At 35.2% G+C, this 21,205-nt stretch overlaps 1 protein-coding gene across 6 annotated transcripts in view; it reads left to right on the forward strand.

Moving 5' to 3' along the window:
* Window positions 1-21,205, forward strand: part of FXR1 (FMR1 autosomal homolog 1) — a 62,158-nt gene that overhangs the window by 20,084 nt on the left and 20,869 nt on the right. For all 6 annotated transcript variants that reach the window (XM_025451580.3, XM_025451581.3, XM_025451584.3 and 3 more), the window contains exons 2-9: window positions 3,624-3,676; window positions 5,161-5,254; window positions 14,669-14,740; window positions 15,372-15,520; window positions 15,752-15,845; window positions 16,291-16,407; window positions 17,722-17,892; window positions 19,878-19,956. In XM_025451580.3, the coding sequence (XP_025307365.1) occupies window positions 3,624-3,676; window positions 5,161-5,254; window positions 14,669-14,740; window positions 15,372-15,520; window positions 15,752-15,845; window positions 16,291-16,407; window positions 17,722-17,892; window positions 19,878-19,956 (829 nt within the window). The remainder of the gene's footprint in view (window positions 1-3,623; window positions 3,677-5,160; window positions 5,255-14,668; window positions 14,741-15,371; window positions 15,521-15,751; window positions 15,846-16,290; window positions 16,408-17,721; window positions 17,893-19,877; window positions 19,957-21,205) is intronic.

Consider the following 21,205-nt stretch of genomic DNA (forward strand, 5'->3'; position numbering starts at 1 on the left):
TTTGTTGCTTACTGGTGATACTTAAGAGTTTCATTTATAAACATATAAGGGGACCAGTTTATAACGATGCTTTGGAATCTTCATATTTGCGTATTTGGGAAGAAGAGAAGGAAATGTAAAAGATTTTGTTCTGAGAAATACAGGTCCTGGGACAGATGAATGATGACTAGGAAGAGACACAAAGTCCCCAAAGGCTGGACTAGAACACAGAAGGGACAGAAGTTGTGGAGACCGTTCTTATCCTGTGCAGACCACTGTTACCATTGTTATTTAGTGTCCCCTCGCTCCAAGATTTTGGCAAAGACCTAACCCTGCCATTTTGGGTTTTAAGTATTAGGGACCTAGCATCGTCATTCTAGTGACTTTGAGCATACAGAAAAACCCTGAGAAGTGATGACTGAGTCCTGCATTAGATAGACACAATTTCTTAGAGATCTGGTCATTAGAAAAGCAACTTAACCCTAGAATCTAGGGTTTGGGGATTAAAACATGTTTGCTTAACTGTTCATTCTCAATCTGTTTAATTTTATGTTTGGAGGACGTTAGTAATTAGTGTAGGTTGTTTTACAAGGGTTGTATTTTTTTTCTTAAAGTTTGTGGAAAATGTGCACCCAAATAAAGCTGATGATGGTGGTGGAAGTAAAGGGATGGATTGGGAAGAGTTGAATAAGTGTTGATTTTCAGGTAGAAAGATAGGTTTTTATTGTAATAAAGGGTAGAATTTCCCAGTGGCTTGGACCTCTGACTTCAAGGAACTCATTGTATAAATTAAACAGAAATGGCAAAGATTTCTCGGTGAAACACTGTAGATTCTGAAAGTTGTGAAGAAGTAGAAAACTTCAGTGAAAGTTTAAAAGGACTGACCTCTAAAGGTGTGCTTTACTTTCATATTCATGAACTACGAAATTCTGTTCCTGAAATACTTCTTACAAATGTTAAGGGTATTAATAGAGATAGATTTGCTGGTAACCTAACTATGAAAGTGCTGACCAAAATGATTGCAGAAGGTGATGAGGCTGACCCTACTAGAAATAAAGAAACTGGCCAGACTCTCATTATTAGAGCAGGATCAGTAATCAGAACTGGAATGGCAGCTCTTAATTTTTAGCTTTAGGGAAGAAAGGAATAAAAAATATGGCTCTGGAATTACATGGCAGGAGCTGGTATAGCATTCTTGAAAGGAATATATTCAGAGTTTATGCTTCATATGAGGAAATTTGCATTGAAATGTCCTATAGCACACAAATAAAGCAGATAATAGACATTTGAAGCTGGAGTGTGAGATCAGAGCCAATATACAGTCATGCAATTGACTAACGTGAGAGTAGGGCACTGATTTAGATATATTGGTTACCTATGTTCTGTGATTGGTGAGTCTTATGTTATTAAGAAAGATGATTTTTATATTTAGTCACATCTGTTACCCTCTCTTTTCCAAGAGTTTCTGTCTTCATTTCCAAGGATTTTTCTGGTTTGGTAGTAATCTGCTTGCTTTTCAGTTTTTCCATTACCAGTTTGTTTTAGTTCTTGGTTTGCTATTTGCTTAGAATAATGTCTGATATATAATAAGCATTTCAATATTAGTAATGGTAGCTTTGTTTTTAAATTACTGATACTCCTCTTCCATCTATTTTGTAAATTTCCAGAATTTTGTTGCAATTTTTTCTTTTCTCTTTGTCCTCTTTATTCTTGGTTTTATGCTTTAAAGTTTTTAGTGTATTACTCAGTAGACTTTTGGGGGAGGAAGATGAAGGAAACTGGAAATGTTCATTTCTGCCTTGTTTTAACCAGGTACTGCAAGTGTGTTTATTTAGCTAGTATTTAGTGGATATTATGAAGTGTGGTGTGATAAAAATGTTTTGGAAAATTATTTAGTGAGTACTCTGTGTCTCAGAGTGTGTGTGTAAGCATTTGACTAAGGTTGAGAACTTTGCAGTCCTTCTCCACAGTAATATAAAGTGTTGCTTAATGTCAATTGTAATCATAGAACTGCCAAGTGGACTGCAGTGGAAGGTTACATAGTGGCTGAGCAAGTATTTGAACATTTATTCTACACTGAAGTCCTTTGCTCTTTCTTTCTTTCTTTTTTTTTTTTTTTAAATTTATGATAGTCACAGAGAGAGAGAGAGAGAGAGAGAGAGAGGGGCAAAGCCATAGGCAGAGGGAGAAGCAGGCTCCATGCACCGGGAGCCCGACGTGGGATTCGATCCCCGTGGGATTCGATCCTGGGTCTCCAGGATCGCGCCCTGGGCCAAAGGCAGGCGCCAAACCGCTGCGCCACCCAGGGATCCCTCCTTTGCTCTTTCTTGAATGACCGATCTTAAGATTTCTTTCAGCTGTATCAATCAATGGAAGATAGATTAAAAATACTAATTTCACTTTTTAAAAGATTTTATTCATTCATTTGACACAGCAAGAGAAAGAGAACAAAGCAGTGGGAACAGCAGAGGGAGGAGAAGTAGACCTCCCGCCGAGCAGGGAGCCTGATGAGGGGCCGAAGCTCAGGACCCTGAGACCATGACTTGAGCTGAAGGCAGAGATGCCCAACTGAGCCACCTAGGCACCTCAAAAATAACTAGTTTCAAAATTAATTTTAAGACTAGAAAATGACCACTGATTTTTATTGTGAATCTTTATCTTTATTCTAAAATGATTTTGAGAGAATATACTTACTATAGTTCAGTTTCTTTAATTTTTAAGTGAAGGAGGGAGGGGAAATTGGTAGGAAAAATAAGATTAAATTAAAAGAACGTTAGTATTCAAAACGTAGTTATGCTTTTTACTAATGGTGCAGTATAATACTTAGGATATTTGTAAATTCACCAAGTACTATGGTGAACATGACATTTCTTAATTCTCGTAATTCCATGAGGAATGATGCTGTAATGAATCATTAGGTTAAAACTGTGTCCGAGAATGTGTAAGTGCTAGAGCTTGGGATTTGAACCCTGGCAGCCTGATTTTAAGAGTCTGAACTCTTATTCACAGAGTATTCTTTAAGTATTCAGAGTTACTCTTTAAGTAACACTTAAAGACAACCTTGCTCAGTTTGAATATCAACTAATGCCTATGGTGTTTTAGGGCTGTACATCATTTTCTTTCTTTTTTAAAAAATATTTATTTATTTATTCATGATGGAGGCAGAGACACAGGAGGAGGGAGAAGCAGGCTCCATTCCTGGAGCCTGACGCGGGACTTGATCCCGGGACTCCAGGATCGCGCCCCGGGTCAAAGGCAGGTGCTAAACCACTGAGCCACCCAGGGATCCATCCCCACATCATTTTTTTCTAATCCCGAGCTAGGTGACACTACATATGTAAAAACAGATTGAGAGAGACTAAGTAAATTCTGAGGTTGTATAGCTGATAAATGATGGAGATGGAAATCAAACTCATGTATGCCTAATTCCGTTCTTTTTGGTATTCCATATTTGTATGTCTGATTACAGGCTTTTAGAGTTAACGTAATTCTTTGATGTGCAGTCAACACCCAAAGTGGGGCTTGGACTCACAACCCTGGGATCAGAAGTTGTATGCCCTACTGATCAAGCCAGCGAGGCACCCCTGATGTAATGTTTAATTGGATATTGACATGCTTTTGATAATGTTTTTGTTTTTTTGCAGGGATTTATCAAAGATGTTCATGAAGACTCCCTCACAGTTGTTTTTGAGAACAAGTATGTCATTTTTTATCGATAGAGATCTTAATTTTAAAGATTGGTTGTGTAAATTCATGTTTGCTTTTGGGTGTTCCTATTGCCAGTGGAAAGCCAGTGGAAAATGATTTTGCTTTTGGGTAGACGTCTTTGGTTGTTAGATCATCTCTTCAGTTCAGGTAGTCCTAGTTTTGATAACTTTCCACCTGTTTTTCTCCCCACAATATACTGTCACTTTTTTCATCTTTCTTTGCTTCCTTCCTTTTGCCAAAACATGTGTAAACATGAATTAGTTTTTTTTTTTGGCAGAAGTAGATGGCACAAATGGGATTATACTATGCTTAATTCTTAAAATGCCAGAATGATGAAATGATATAGGTCTTCCAAATGGCTGCTAGTAGTCAGAGTATGTATTGGGGCCGCCTTTAATTTAAACTTGATATTAGGAATAGTATGAGTTTTACAGTTGTTGTAGGGTCTAGGTCTTGTTTTAAAAATGTGAAAGACCATACGTATATTGTGTTTGGTTTGGAAGAGTTATAAAGGAGCACTGTATAATTGAAGGTCAGAAAAGAAGTCTTCAGCTTTCACTTTTAAGCTGCTTCTGGAACGACCTGAAAAGATATCTGCCCAGCAGCTGTTTCATGTAGAAACAAGTGTTGGGATGATTCCTGTCTTTGAGCAACTGCCATTTAGATAGTAATGGTGAAACGAAAGCACCCACGAATCTTGTCTCCTGATGTTTTGCCCAGCATTTGCAGTTGGAAGCTATAGGAATTTATGTGCATTTTTATGTGCTATATAACTCCCAGGCATATGAATGACCTATTAGAACTTAGACTAGGGAAGAATTTTTAACTTTATCAATCCAGTTTATACAATATGACACAAAAAAGGTTAAGCAACAGCCAAATTTGTTTTAATATGGTCATAATTGCTTCAAAGATGAAAGTCAGCTCTTCCCAAGTTTTAATATTAATATGTGTATCCATTGCAGAAAAGTAAATTCTTTGTAAGAAAATTAAATATCGCAGTTATGCAAAATAACTGATTTTCTGCATTTCTATGGACATGTACACAAAGAACGCAGTTAACATTTTATAAGCTCTGAAATTCTGTTTCTCTGATAGGTCATAAGATTGTAAAATGGTTTGAAATAAGTTGGTTGCACAATTCTTTATTGATAATGTAGATGTGACATTATGTACTTAGCCTATTTCATTTTTAGAAAAATGTACCATTTCCTTAGGATGAGTAATTTGGATGGTAATACATAATTATGGTTGATGTTAATTTATAAACTTCATCAAGAGTCATGCAAAACGTTTTACCTCAACAAACTAATTACTTGGAAAAATATATACTACGAATGAAGCTTTTAATTAGGGAAAGCTAAATGATTAACTCAAAAAATACGCACCACTAAGCATAGACTGTATAGCTTTCATATAGAGGCTTTTACAATAGTTATTTCAAAATTATGAATTCCTTTTCTCATCTTTCAGCTGGCAGCCAGAACGCCAGGTTCCATTTAATGAAGTTAGATTACCACCACCACCTGACATAAAAAAAGAAATTAGTGAAGGAGATGAAGTAGAGGTATGTATTTTAAGCTTATTTTCTTGTGTGCCTGCCCCCCCCCCCCCTTTTTTTTTTTTTTTTTTTTAATTTTTATTTATTTATGATAGTCACACAGAGAGAGAGAGAGAGAGAGAGGCAGAGACACAGGCAGAGGGAGAAGCAGGCTCCATGCACCGGGAGCCTGATGTGGGATTCGATCCCGGGTCTCCAGGATCACGCCCTGGGCCAAAGGCAGGCGCCAAACCGCTGCGCCACCCAGGGATCCCCCCCCCCCCCCCTTTTTAAATAAGTATTCTTATAGGAAAATCTGTTTAGCTGATAGAGAATAAATCTAATTCCTTTTCTTGAGTCTGTTATTGGCTGTGTAATATAGCAGGGCTTGAGTTTTTGAGTCAGAGCTAGGATTCGTGTCTCAGCTTTATACCATTTTTAGCTTTGTGGCTTAGTCAAGTTTCTTTGCCACTAAAATGAAAATAATTTGGGAGTTAAGAATGATAGTATAGTACTGAATTGTTTTGTATAAAATCTGGCACAGAGAGCTCTGTAGTGTTAATTGCTGTTTTCCTTTTTGCTAATTTAAATTTTTTTTTGTGTTTTTTTCTTAGTATATCTATAGCATATTAATACCCTTTATTATGGTAATTATTAATATAGTTGATATGTAAAACTGTGAAATGTTATAATTACCCTACTGTCTTGTTGAATAGTTTAGGAATGTCCAGAAAATTTAAAAAGTACAGAAAAACAAAAATGACTAAACAGGAATTACTGCTGAGAGGAAGAAAAAACACTGTTCTCCATTTTTGTCATTCCCAGGCTCTCCCTCCCCTATTTTTAAAAATAAAGGTGGGATCATATGCTGCCACTTCTTTGTATATTGATTTTTTTCATGCTTACTAGAGTATGGATGTCTATTTTCAATATGTTAACGTTAAATATTCCTGATGTTATGTGAAATGTGGAAATAATTATTAGAGGTGTGAGTTTGTTGGAGATAGAAAATTTGATTTGTAGTTTTTAAGAGATTGATGTAATTCTTTCAAGGTTCTCTACTAGACTAAATATATTTCTCACAGGGAGTTGATTTGATAATATTGGAAGATATTTCAAATCTCATTTGTACTTAGCTTATGTAGGGTAGTGTTAGGGGAACTGGAGGTAGAGGAGAACCGATAACAGATGAAATATCTAAATATTTTTATAAGCACTTACCAGTACATACTCTGTGCGAGGTAATGTTCTGAGCACTTGGCACATGAATTCAGTTATCTGCCTTTTTTATATTTTGTAATTTTTATGGTAAATTTTGAATTCCCATTAATTGTAGATGTTACACGCTAGGAACCAAAGAATTGTGGCATTTTTAATCCCTGGCAGCCTTTCCCTACTTTCCCTACTTTCCATTCTAATATTTGGCCTAGATTTTATTTACCTGCTCTAAGTTCACTGGGCACTCTGTGGCTTATGCTAAATCAAAACATATTATAACTTGTATCAGGGCACCATGAGCCTCACTCCCTAACGGTATATATAGCCTTCACTTTACTTTTTTCTTTTGTAGTTCATTTCCACCAAAAGTGGGAACTAACAGCTTTTTTCCTAAGGAGCCCTGTAACTGTAGCTTAGTTGTGGTGTGTATTTGTGTCTTTGGATGGTATGGGAAGACAAAGGGAAACAAAGTGGCCAGTGCTGAAAATTAAGTGTGAAATATAGTGCTAGTGGGTACTATGAACTGTAGTGGTGATGCTGCTGATCACTACTGTGCTTGTTCACTTGGACTTTTAGACTCCAGGGAAAATGGTTTTCTCAATATTGTATCCTTCTCTAATCCCCATCTTTTGTGGGGATGGATAAAAGGCTTGATTTGTTTTCATTTTTCAAAATTTATTTCTAATTTTAGAAGTTTTTTCTTCTGGAATTCTGGTGATGAGTCAGGTCAAGCAAGAAATGACTTCATTTTGGAAATGTTCTAGAATTAGAAATGTGTGGTGGTCAATTCTGAGACTAGTGCTTTTCATACTTTTTATTTATTTTATTTTTTTAAAGATTTTATTCATTTATTCATGAGAGAGAGAGAGAGGCAGAGACACAGGCAGAGGGAGAAGCAGGCTCCATGCAAGGAGCCCGATGTGGGACTTGATCCCGTGACTCCATGATCATGCCCTGGGTGGAAGGCAGATGCTCAACCATGGAACCACCCAGGCATCCCTTTTCATACTTTTTAAATTGTTGTTTACATATTCATTTACATATTTACTCAGATTAAAGTAAAAACTTGATGGTATGCTCATGATGGTGTTTTGTTGTGCTTTTTGCGTGTCTTAGACTAAGAAGTTCCTGTCCAGTTTCTGGACCATCTTTTTGGCCTGCCTCCCCAGCTGTGTAACAAAATACTGATGTAAGAGATGGCATGATTTGAAAATTGATGATTGCAGAGTGTCTTATTTCACATTGTGTTTTATGGTTCAGTCTTAGTGAAATTTGCTCCTTAAATTGTAAGAATCATTATCTGAAAGTAAGATGATGTCACTTTTCTCCACTTTTGAAAAATTTGAAACTTCACATAAAGAAGTCTAAAATCGATCTTGCCACCCACTGATTTATTGGCTTTTCCTTTGTACTTTTTGCTTTCTTTTTTTGGCCACCGTTAGTTTTAGGAACCTGTTTGTTTGATTTGGAATGTTTAGGAATTATGGTTGTTAGTGCTTTACATTTTGAATCAAAAAAATTCGTGAAAATTCCTTACCCCTTTTTCGAAATTTTTAAATTAAAAAAATTTTTATTTCTGGTGTAGTTAACATACAGTGTTACATTAGTTTCTAGGGTACAATGTAGTGATTCAGTAGGTCCATGTATATTACTCAATGCTCCTCAAGATAAGTGTATCCAAAATCCCCTTCACCTCTTTTACCCATTCCCCCACCCCACTTCCCTATGGTAACCATCTGATTATTCTCTGTAGTTAGTTTTTCCTTTATTTTATTCCTTAAATTTCACCTAGGAGTGAAATCATGTGGCATTTACCTTTCTCTTACTAGTTTATTTTGCTTAACATTACTCTCTAGCTCCATCCATGTCATTGCAATTGGCAAGATTTCATTCTTTTTGTGGCTGAATAATACTCGTGTGTGTGTGTGTGTGTGTGTGTGTGTGTGTGTGTGTGTATACCACATCTTCTTTGTCCATTCATCAGTCGGTACACACTTGGGCTTGTTTCCATGGTTTGGCTATTATAAATAATCCTGCAGTAAACAATAGGGGTGCATATATATCCCTTTGAATTAATGTTTTTGTATTCTTTGAGGAAATACAGAGTGGTGTGATTACTGGGTCTTGGGGTAGTTCTCTTTTAAATTTCCTCCCCCTTTAAATTCAAATAAAGTTTAATGTAAAAAAATGAAATGATACAGAATTATATTAAGTAAAAGTGAACTTTCCTTCTCAGTGTAGGTATGCTTGTGTGTGAACCTTAGCTTAAATGTCATTTACCACAGTTGTGTGTGTGTCTGTGTATCACAGAAATTGGGAATATGGTATATATTTGTGATTTAGATTTGCCTGATTTTTTTCTAACCACCTCATAATATTTTTTAATAGACGTATCATAATTAGAAGAAATTGAAATTATTGGCAGATTTACTATTGCCAAAAAAACAAAACAAAACAAAACACCGAGAGTTAATGTCCTTATGTAAACCATTTTCTGATACTGTGGAATCTAAATGGTTCACTTGCGAAATTGGAAGCCACGTATATTTAAATTTCTGATGGTGCCAAAATGTACCAATTTTACCCTCCAAAAATATATTTGATTTACTACTTCATACTTTGTATCCTCCTAGATCGACTGGCTGGGTTATTATTAATCTATAAAGTTTCATAAACCTGATAGGAGGAAGCTGATGTCTTTTGAGTGTTTATTTCTTTGATCACTAGAGATATGGAGCATCTTTTATTTTATTTTTTGAGAGCATCTTTTAAATTAGTTTTTCAGCTATTAGCCATTTCTGTGAATTTTGTGGGGTTTTTTTTGTCTATGCAGATTTTAATGTAGGAAAGTTTTGGGCTTTGTGAATAGTTTTTTTTTTTTTTTTTTTTTCCTGTTATGCTTTCTCCCAGGCAATAAAAAAGTGTATTTAATGGCTTTACCCATGAAGAAGTAATATTTTATTCCAATCTGCTGAATTTTTTTGGTGTGGCATCCAAGATACTCTTTTCAGTATTTCTGTAGCTTGTATCTTTTTGTTTTAAGGAATATTCAGTTTTTTTTTTTTTTTTTTTTTTTTAAGATTTACTTTAGAAAGAGAGGGTGCACATGTGAGCTCATGTTGGGGAGGAGCAGAAGGAGAGGGGGAAAGAGAAAAATCTCAAGCAGGACATTGATCCATGCAGGGAGCCTGTCATGGGACTCTATCCCGAGTCTCCAGGATCACGCCCTGGGCTGAAGGCGGTGCTAAACCGCTGAAACACCCTGGCTGCCCACATTATGTGTCTTTATATTTTAATTATAATGTTGGGATAGATGTCTTGAGAAATAAGGGTAATAATAATTTGGGATAAGATGCTCCTTTACCTTAAAGTAAAAAAAAAAAATATTTATCGGTTGTTGGGGGGGGGGGGTCACCTGAGCCCATGTGAGTGGAGAGAAGAGGAGAGAGAGAATGAATCTGAAGTGGACCCCATGCTGTCCATGGAGCCCAGTGCAGGGCTCAGTCTCACAATCTTGAGATCATGACCTGAGCTGAAATCAAGAGTCAGATGCTTATAACCCACTGGGCCACTCAGGTGCGCACCCTAAAAAATTTTAAATTCAGTATTTTTTAATACATGTAGCTTCCATTTTACCTTAAAAAAAGTCTCAAATTGATTCTTGCTACTCATCTGAAATTTACTTATCTGTAATTAGTCTTATAATGCCAAGCCTATTGTTAGTCTTAGTGCTTGGGAGATTTGCATATGTTAAAGAAGTGGTAAACATTATTATATGGAAAATGGCTATTTTTTAAGACTTAAACCCATTTGTTAAAAGTATCAGCAAAGTATATAAATGAGAAAATACTGCTGTATAGGTAGATAAATCACATTAGTGTGTTCTAGATGTTAAACTTGCTTTCCTGATGTACATTTTCCATTTCTTCATAATGCTTTATGATTGTAATGAGATGAAATAGTGGATATAGAGGAACAGTACTCAATAAATGTATCTCATAGTTATAAAATCAGCTGTTATGATTAAGTGTTCAGTTTAATGGTTAATATTACTTAGAAATTTTCTTTATAAGGAATTTGGTGAAAACTGGTAAAATTTCTTGATTTTTGGTGTTCATATTTGAACATATTTGTTGTGATTTTGAAAAGTATAGCTGAACATGATTTTTAAAAAAAATTTAAATTTTATTTACTTATTTTTTTTAAAGATTTTATTTATTCATGAGAGACACAGAGAGAGAGGCAGAGACACAGGCAGAGGGAGAACTGGGCTCCCTGCCCGATGTGGAATTCAGTCCCAGGACTCCTAGGATCACGCCCTGAGCCAAAGGCAGACGATGCTCCACCACTGAGCCACCCAGGCGTCCCCATATTGAACATTATTAACCTGAAAGAAAGGTTGATAACATTAGGATCCAGACTGGAGTTCCATTAAAGTAATAGTTTGGTTGTGTGCTAAAATTTAGAGGCCATTTTTAATAAGGTTTGACTTAGAGTTATTTGGCAGAAAGAACCCTGAAGTAGAATTTTGGAATTTGATTCTTCATGTTCCATCCTCCACTCCATAAATTGGACTTACTCAGCCTGAGTACTGTTTTGTTTTTAGGTCTCTCATGGGTACTTTCTGGTCTTTTTAAAAAGCTCTTCTTTGGATTTGTAGAAACTTAGAATGTTAAAATAATGAGGGCTATTGCTTTAGAGTGTGATTTGCTCCTTGGGAATAGTTTGGAAATTTAAAGTCTGAATAAAGAGTTTCTATGAGCTACTCCTACTTCATTGATGCAGTAATAAATATAGTAATCAATGTCTGGGACACAGTATACTAGGGCACAGTTTTAATGCTGGGTCATTAAAGTGATTTTTTATTGTGTGAGATAATACTGTTCATTTTGGAAAGAATGTAGTTGGGCCCACTACACTCAAGTGGAACCAAATTCAAAGTTTTTGATTCAAGTTCAGGAACTTGGATTTAGTTGACTTAATGAGAGTGGCTTTGTCTTTCAGGAGTAAAGTTACTAGTGTAGCTTATGGAGGTAGAATAAGTATAAAATGGAATCTAGCATTGTAAGGTTCAATGAGAGCTGCTGCCTCAAGGCAGTCCAGAATGGTTTATTCTCTTTTTTGGTGGTAAGCTCACATAGGAAGCCACATTCCTTAGAAATTTGTGTTTTGGTGAAAATGGAATTAGAACAAAGGGATTTAGGTAATTTAAAGACTTTTCCACCCCACCCCCCCCAAACCTTTTGAGGCACCTATTCACTAGGTTACCAAGAGATAACTCCAGTCCGTTTAGATGAACTGCCTTTCTGAAATAGTACTTGGAATGGGCACTTTCTCTCTTGTTCTCAGGGTTTTCTTTTAACCTGTGTCACACTTGGGAAAATGGTCATCATCACTTAACCACTTGGGTCCAGTAGCCGTTTAAAAAAAATTTAAGTATGTTTACATGTAATTTTGCAGACGTTAATAAAAGGATGCTGAAGATCAACATTAAGTATCTTAATGAGTATTTAGCAAATACAGGGGTGCCTTGGCACAGGTGGCACAATTAAGCATTTGACTCTTGGATTTTGCTCAGGTCTGGTCTCATGGTGGTGGAGATCAAGTCTGCCCTGTTGGGGCTCTCTGCTCAGAGCAGAGTCCACTTGAGTTTCTCTCTCCTCCCTCTATACCCCTTCCCCCCCACATTCCCATCTCTCTCTTTCTGGAATAAATAAATAAATCTTTAAAAAGACATGGCAAAAAGAACTTTTTATTCCATATTTTCCTGGTTTTGATAATGCATATACCTAAAATGAGTACAGGTCTCTAAAATATTACTGACTACACATAAGCTATTATGCCTAAACCCAGAATAAATTCATCTTACAAATACTGATACCAAATTTAAAACACATCCAGTAAGTTCTAGTTGATCATTTCATTCTGATTCATCTTATACTTGAATTATTATAATGCAGTACTTTAAGAATATTTTGGAACTAATTTTAGTGGCTTCTAATTTTATTGAACAGAGAGCATAGTCATTCTTGTGCTTTAATTATACCATTTTCAAATTTAACCAATTGCATCGACTAATCCATTGAGTTTTTTGCATGTCTCCATCATTTGTTTCTTTCTAGTCATCTTTGCATACACAGCTGCCTTTGGCATTTGTCCACTTAGGAACTGTATGAGGTACATTTTGGTGTACAATCATAAAAGATGAGAGAATATGGTCACATGTCCTTTTAGAAAAACAGAATGGTCCAGAGTCTTGTTGCAGGATTTTGTCCCAGTTTGAATGATTAGCTGGATGAGGATACTAAATTTCCTTTTTCTCTTTAGAAGTATATTGTTTGGGAATATTCATCATTTGGAGGCTTCATGGTGGGAGATTCTGCTTATAATTTCACATTCACCATTAGAATCTAGCGTGCTATTATCTGTCTCTTCATCAGTCCCGATTCCTCTGATAATTGTGAAAGCCCTTCCTCTGTGAATTTTGTCTTTGCAGTTATGGGTGGAAAATTAAAAATTCTGAATTCTTAACTGTTGAGTGAAAACCAAAAGCAGACTGCAAGAATGATGTCTCCAGTCTTTTATTTCTTGAAAGACTATGCAGTAAAGAAACTACAGGATGATGCAGTAGTAACACTATATTTTACTGTTGTGTTCTTCCAGGTGATACCATCATTCTTCTCTTTTCTAGCCATTTTTTGTAGCATAGTTGGGAATAATTGATGAATGATGATGAAATAGTAAAGTGTTTCAAGATACAGAAGAAAACAAGATCATTAGATTTCCTTGTAGGTTTATAAGAGGTTCCACTGGATACATAAAATAATTTGCAAGATAGGATGAATTTTGTTTTAATCTAAAAAAGAAGTGAAATTTACTGTTTTTTTTTTGAGACGTATAAGAAAAGATAAGAGTTACAAATAGATTTGGTCATAAAGAAATGCAAAGCTGAAATTGAGTCCAGTGGAGCCTGACTGTTATGTTGGTCTTCTTTCTGATTATGGTGCACAGTGAAGTTGATCATGAGCTTTTGGCTTGAATATCCAGTTACATTTCTAGTATTCCTCCACTTCCCAGATTATTTTCTGATCACTTCAGTGAAGGTTCCAGCATTCCAAAACTTTGCTTATTATCAGTAGTTGTTTGTATTTAACCAAAGATAAGTGTTAACATATGTTGGTAGATTTCTTGTCTTCCTCTGCAGAGACCTCCTTCAGTCATATAATAAAGTTTTTTTTTTTTATAATAAAGATTTTTATGGAGTTCCTCTTGGTTGTCTTTTCTTCCATCCCCCTAGTTTTCCACGTATTGAAAAATAGATCAAGATACTGTACCATAAGAAATTAACTAATCCTTGAAAGGAAACTTTCTTAATGTGTTACTTTACAAAATACCTGATAATTATGAATACAGGGCATATAAGATTTTGTTCATAAAAAGATTTTTATTTATTCATTCATAGAGATGCAGAGAGAGAGAGGCAGAGACACAGGCAGAGGGAGAAGCAGGCAAGCAGTCTCCATGCAGAGAGCCTGACATGGGACTTGATCTAGGGGTCTAGGATCATGCCCCGGGCCGCAGGCGGCGCTAAACCACTGTGCCACCGGGGCTTCCCCACAAAAGAGGTTTATAAGATACTTTTGTACCTTGCTAGATGTACTAAATGTGTATAATTTAAATTTATTGTTCAACAGAACAATTTTACTGCATTTGATGTAGTTTTGTCAGGAAGGAATCCTATCCTTGAAGGTTTTAAAATTGGATTTCTTACTTTTTGAAAACAGCTCTTTATTTTAGCATTCTAAAAATATCATTATGAGATTTAAAATGTCTTTAATTAGTTTTAGCATATCCTTGTGTCTGATACTTGAATCATCAGAATAGTGCTTAAAGATGGACAGTATTGACAAATTGAAAGAACTCAGTTTTATACTATATTAAACTGCTTTGTGAGAGGCATTCTTTAATAATTTATGTTTGGAAACACTCATGAATTTGGAATTAGATTTCCAAGGAGCCAAATTGCCCAAAAAGGATTTTTTTGTTTTTCAGTAGTAAAATTTAAGCACATGTGACTCCCTAAATTATGCTTTAGTGCACTTTTAGTGCAGTGGCATTTTTGATTCTAGAGTTTAGTGGGATTTTGCATTTATAAGAAGTCATTATAATATTGAAATATTTCAGAATAAATGGATAAAGGCCTTTTTTTTTTTCTCTTCTCAGGTATATTCAAGAGCAAATGACCAAGAACCATGTGGATGGTGGTTGGCTAAAGTTCGAATGATGAAAGGAGAAGTAAGTGATATTTACCCTTGCTTTATGACTAGTTTCCAAGGAAATACCTCAACTCTTGGTTTCTGTAAACATTACTTTAAATTTTTTTTTTTTTTTTTTTTTTAATTTTTATTTATTTATGATAGTCACAGAGAGAGAGAGAGGCGCAGAGACACAGGCAGAGGGAGAAGCAGGCTCCATGCACAGGGAGCCCGATGTGGGATTCGATCCCGGGTCTCCAGGATCGCGCCCTGGGCCAAAGGCAGGCGCCAAACCGCTGCGCCACCCAGGGATCCCTGTAAACATTACTTTAATTCTTAGTATTATTTCAAAATATCTCCTTTGGAAATAGTTGACCATACATTTAAAAAACTCATTAGAGCATTTAGTTTTATTTGTTTTCTGATTTTGGAAACATCTAAGCTTTTCTTCAGGGACGCACTTCCAAGAATGTGAGGACCACCAAGGTTCATGCTTGTAAGAGCCTATAATCTAGTTTAGGCAAATCAGATTGATGTTACTAAGCTGTGCTTAGTATTTGTGCCACAAGGGGGTGGGTCTACTGGTTAAGCTGAGCAAGGCAATTAGAACTTCATTTAAGCTCATTATTTTTGTTCAGATGGGATTTTTAAAGTATTTTGATGTCTTTTAGTTTTATGTCATTGAATATGCTGCTTGTGATGCCACTTACAATGAAATAGTCACATTTGAACGACTTCGGCCTGTCAATCAAAATAAAACTGTCAAAAAAAATACCTTCTTTAAATGCACAGTGGATGTTCCTGAGGATTTGAGAGAGGCGTGAGTAATTTTGTTTACTATTGAATTGCCTTGTGAATTAAGAGGATTTTTTTAGTGCCACAAAAATCTTTTTTTCCCAAACATCCAATCAAAAACTTATGATAGAAAATCTTTTTAGTAAACAAAAGTTTTAATAGGTAGTGTCAAAATGAAATACTTCATTTGCATTATAATTGCCTTCTGAATTTAATCTATTATTTAGGTCTTAAATATGAATTAATTTCTCCCTAGGTGTGCTAATGAGAATGCACATAAAGATTTTAAGAAAGCAGTAGGAGCATGCAGAATTTTTTACCATCCAGAAACCACACAGCTAATGATACTGGTAAGATAACTCCATATTTTAAAGTAGCCAATGGATATTTCACAGATTTTATTATAATTAAATATTTGAAAAGTTAAAAACTAACTTGGCATACAGTGAATTTATTAATTTATGGAAGAAAAATTTTTTTAGAGCTATAAAATGTTAAATTTCTATCTTTCATGGAGTAAGGAAAAAGATCAATATGATATTCTTAACAATATGAAATTCTTAATGTATGGGAATCTAGATCCCTGCTCCCATCCCTCTCCCCCATCATAATTTAAATAGCAGAACTAAATATGAGAATTCAGTAAAGGGGGGTAAATTACCTGTGGGAGGAGGAATGGTGGGTGAGGAGAGAAGTGTAGTAGATAAGAATCAAGGCAGACTTTATGTGGAAGGTCCTTGTTCGTTATTACCTTAACAAATACGATTTTTGAGTGATTAATTTCTTTGTTCATAGTCTGCCAGCGAAGCAACTGTGAAGAGAGTAAATATTTTAAGTGACATGCATTTGCGAAGTATTCGTACGAAGTTGATGCTTATGTCCAGAAATGAAGAGGCCACTAAGCATTTAGAAGTAAGTGGGGTTTATTCAAAAGGTTTTTTGTGTATCCTGTTTATTTTCATAAGTATATTATTCAAGTTCCCTGGCTCAAACTGCTTGATTGTTAGGTAAGCCAAGAAGTTGGGACCTATTTTGTGGCTAATAGGAGTCATTGTACCTTTAGAGCAATTATTTTTTTCTGTTACTTTCCCCAAACGTAGCCTTCATTTGCTAAATACCTGTTGAGTTTTTTGTTAGGACTTAGATAACAAGTGTCACAGAACTTAGAAATTCAGTGGGAATATCTAGTAGAACTGTATTACTACTTTTTCTTTACTCTGTCCTTTACCTTTTTTACTACCCTGTCAGCTGTCATTTATAACACATTCCATTAGTAACTAGTTCACTATAATAGCTAATGTAAGCAGAGAGGAGGGCATGTAGATGTAAGTTTTAAAAAAGAAGCCTGTTGTTGCTTTTCTATCCCATCCTAAGGTACTCTGTTTTCTCCTTATTCTTCATTGACACACTGTTAGAGGGAGACCCCTTCTCCCAATGCACCACATTCAGATCTTAGAGAAATTGAGGTATGTTTGTCTTTAGGACAAATTTCTAAATACCCCTACTAATTTAAAATTTCCAAACAAGGGATATGTGAGTGGGTTTTGAAAAATGAATCATCTGAATTGGAGAACTCCTTGCATCAGTAATTCTAGAAAATTGTTATAGAATTATTATTTTCTGTGATCATGATTAGATAGACTTTATCAAACTTTTTCCCCTTCTATTTATATCCCAAATGAGTATATTATATTTTTCCTTAGTTCTTTTTGTTTTTTTAAAAATTATGGTAAAATGCAACATAAAATTTACTATCTTAAACCATTTTTAAGTGTACATTCGAGTAGTGTTAAGACTATTCATGTTGTTAACCAATTTCCACAACTTTTCATTTTGCAAAACTGAAACTATATCCATTAGACGATTTCCCATATCCCCTTCCCCGCACCTCAGGCAACCAGCATTCTACTTTCTGTTTCTATAAATCTGTCTACTTCTAGAAACCTCATGTAGGTGGGATCATACAGTATTAGTTTTGTTGTTGTTGTTCCCAACTTATTTTACTAAGTTCATTGTCTTCAATCCATATTGTAGCCTGTGTCAGAGTTTCCTTTTGAAGGCTGAATAATTTTGTGTGCTTACATCTCATTTTGTTTATCTGTTCAGTCAGGGCACATTTGGTTTGCTGCTTCTTCCTGATTACTATGAATACCACAAATGTGGGTATATAAAAAAATAGTTTGGTCTTTTTGTAATATAGATTTTCTAATATACCTCTTTTACTAGTGCACGAAGCAACTTGCAGCAGCTTTTCATGAGGAATTTGTTGTGAGAGAAGATTTAATGGGCCTGGCAATTGGAACACATGGTAGTAACATACAGCAAGCTAGGAAGGTTCCTGGAGTTACAGCTATTGAGCTAGATGAAGATACTGGAACATTTAGAATCTATGGAGAGGTAAGCTATTATTTGTTCCTCACCATAGTAACATTATTTTAAAAATTTTTTTTCTTCGGTAACTTTATTTTAACTATTGTTTGATCATATTTTATTTGGAATTTTAATTTCCCAGTGAAATAGTTTAAAATCAGTCAACTGTAGTAATCATTACATGCGTACAGATGTATTGAAAGTAATATTGTATTATGGACAATAAGAGGTTTACTGAGTAATGTGTACTGTTCTCAGACGTTTAACCAGCTGCTTCTGATTTTATTTTTTATTTTTAAATTTTTTAAAAAGATTTTATTTATTCATGAGAAAAACAGAGAGAGAGGCAGGCTCTATGCAGGGAGCTCAATGTGGGACTTGATCCCGGGACTCCAGAATCATGCTCTGAGCCAAAGGCAGGTGCTAAACCGCTGAGCCACCCAGGCATTCCCTGCTTCTGATTTTAACTCCATTTTATGTGCTTTACATATAATTCGCCTTTTTTTTTTTTTTTTTTGGAGTGCTTACTGTGTGTCAGGCACTGTCAGTTGGAAATAGCATATAATGGAGCTTTTGAAGAACTTGAATTTAATGTTTTGTCATTGGTTAATTGTGACATTTGTGTGTACTAGAAAATAATAATCTCAAAAATAATTCAGACTTTTCATTACGACCATCCTTTAAATGGATGAGTTTTGGGGGTGATAATTTCAAGTCCTTTTTTTATTTATTTTTTATTTTTTATTTTTATTTAGTAGCACGTGTGTGCACACAAGCGTAAGAGCACAAATGAGGAGGGACAGATATGGAGAGGGAGAGTCAGACTCTGAACAGGGAGCCCAGCGTGGGCTTGATCCAAGACCATGGGATCATGACCTGAGTGGAAGGCAGACACTTAACTGACTGAGGCACTAGGCACCTCTGAAGTCCTAACTATTCATACAAAGCTCTTCTCATGAAAAGCTGGGTCATACAGTGAATCTGACTAGAATTCTGTTTTTCATTTCTGAAACTTGAGACATGGCCAGTATACAGTAATTAAAAGGCTTTGGAGCCACACTGCCTGGATAGGAATTGTTTCTATCACTTGGAGTGAACTTGCTGAAAGTTACTTAACTTCCCTGCATAATTTTCCTCAATATAAAATGAGTAGTGCTTACATTACAGTTGGAGAGGATTAAAAACACTTAAAAGATATTTGTGTTATATATGATGATGAGCCCACAGTACACTTTGTCATTACTAAAGAACAAACTGGGCACCTGGGTGGCTCAGGGGTTGAACGTCTGTCTGCCTTTGGCTCGGCGTTATCCTGGGGTCCAGGGATCAAGTCTCAATCCAGCTCCCCATAGGGAGCCTGTGTGTCTCCCTCTGCCTATATCTCTGCCCACCCTCCCACTTTCATGAATAAATAAATAAAATCTTAAAAAAAAACCCAAAACAGTAAAAGTGGAAGGTAACTTCCTGAGAACTACCGATTCCCTTTAGAAAGGCTCCCTTCTCCAATCTTCTAGTCTTTTTAAATTATACCCATTAGAAGTTAGGACTTGCAATGATTTTATCAATAAGTACTTAAAAAATATGCATCTCCATAAAACCTGCTTTTTAAAATTATGTTGAGAATGAAAAAACAGTGCAGACGGTATAGACAATATGAATAATTTGTATTTAACATTCATCTAGAGAAATTTAACATTGAAGTATGGACCAAATATTTTAAGGATTGGGTTAAAGTTTGGCTACTGTAAGTAAGCTAAACTCTGCTGTTTTCATAGGAACTTAAAAGGGCTTATGGTTTTCCCCCCCTTTCCCTTGAAGATGTTCTCATAGTCTTTTTTTTTCCCCTTAATGCTTTAATAATTTTTTTTTAAAGTACTTCATGAATTACTTGACCTGAAATGTCACGTTAGTGGGCTGAGCAGAATCTTGTCCTAGAGCATAATTCAGAATTTTTCATTTTTTGTGTTTTTGTTTTGGATTAGGATTTTATTTTATGTTTATTGTTCCTGCAGAGTGCTGATGCTGTAAAAAAGGCTAGAGGTTTCTTGGAATTCGTGGAGGATTTTATTCAGGTTCCTAGGAATCTTGTTGGTAGGTATTCTACTAAATGTTAAATAAGTTAAATGTTATTAATTCTCTATGGTAATTTAATTGAAATTTAATTTTGTTTGATGTTGTATTTTATTTGTAGTTATATGGAGTATTTGATGGTTTTCACTTTTTAATGTAATATATAACTTGTATCTCATTATCATATTAAAAAGTAATTTTCTTCTGTACAGGATGACTCACTAATAAGACCATGATTTTAATAAGTGTGTCACTACATTTTTTTAAAAGCCATCTGACCACTTAGGCTTGCTCTACTTACACTCCATTCACTTAATATCTTTTTATCTCTCATATATGTCCATCAAAATTGTCATAGTATTTTTTGAGAAGGTGTTTGTGATATTTATTTTTTGTTTAGTGCAAAAGAGAAAGTAAGTGGACTAACAATAGGGAAATAAACTTCTACACTGAATAAATAATACTTGGTTGTTGCAAAGGCATAGAATATGATAAGAAGTCATGGGCAGGAGAGAAGGATGGTGATGATGATAGGGGAAGTTTCATTATTAAGTATCTGACACCATTAATGGAAATTATTAACCCATGGGTTGTAAGTTAAGTGACAAAGTTTTGAGTTTTAAGCTGTAGTTAAAGGAGCTTTATAGCTTGGGATGAGTTGTTTAATAGCTTTGTTATTATACCCTCTACATCTGTGTGTTATCCTTTTAAATGCTGTTTGAGATAAATGGGAAAATTTTGGTCATGTATTAATACTCCGTAATTATCTTAAACATTTATTATAAAAGTAAGCATTAACATAAAGCAGCAGAGACATTTCCTAGGAGGGGCTTGAGTTTTTGTCCACTATTAGTTTCTTGACCTTACTGAAACAGAGCCCTTTGGACTATTTGTACATAATTATACCTGTTTTGCCTTTAGGGAATGATTTTCTGTTTTAGGTGTTCTATTTGTCAAATCTTATCTTTTTTAAAAAAAATTTTTAGCTGTAGGTAAAATGCCCCAAATTTCCACTGTCAAAAGATGTTTGTTTTTGACCAGTAACAAGTTTGTATACTCTGGGACAGTTAATCTACAGCACAAGAACTTGGACAGTTTTCTTGTTTTTTTACTATTAGTTTGCTTCTTACCTTTACCCAAGCTTTTGAATAGGTATGACGTACTACCAAATAAGTAAGCTCCATTTTATTTGTTCTTGTTCATTGTAGATTGAACTGCTGGTGTGATGAGTTGAGATGTTGAATAAGCTTGAAGAAGCTTTATATAATTC

The sequence above is a fragment of the Canis lupus genome, chromosome 34 (assembly GCF_003254725.2).
Source record: "Canis lupus dingo isolate Sandy chromosome 34, ASM325472v2, whole genome shotgun sequence".
Taxonomy (NCBI): Eukaryota; Metazoa; Chordata; class Mammalia; order Carnivora; family Canidae; genus Canis; species Canis lupus.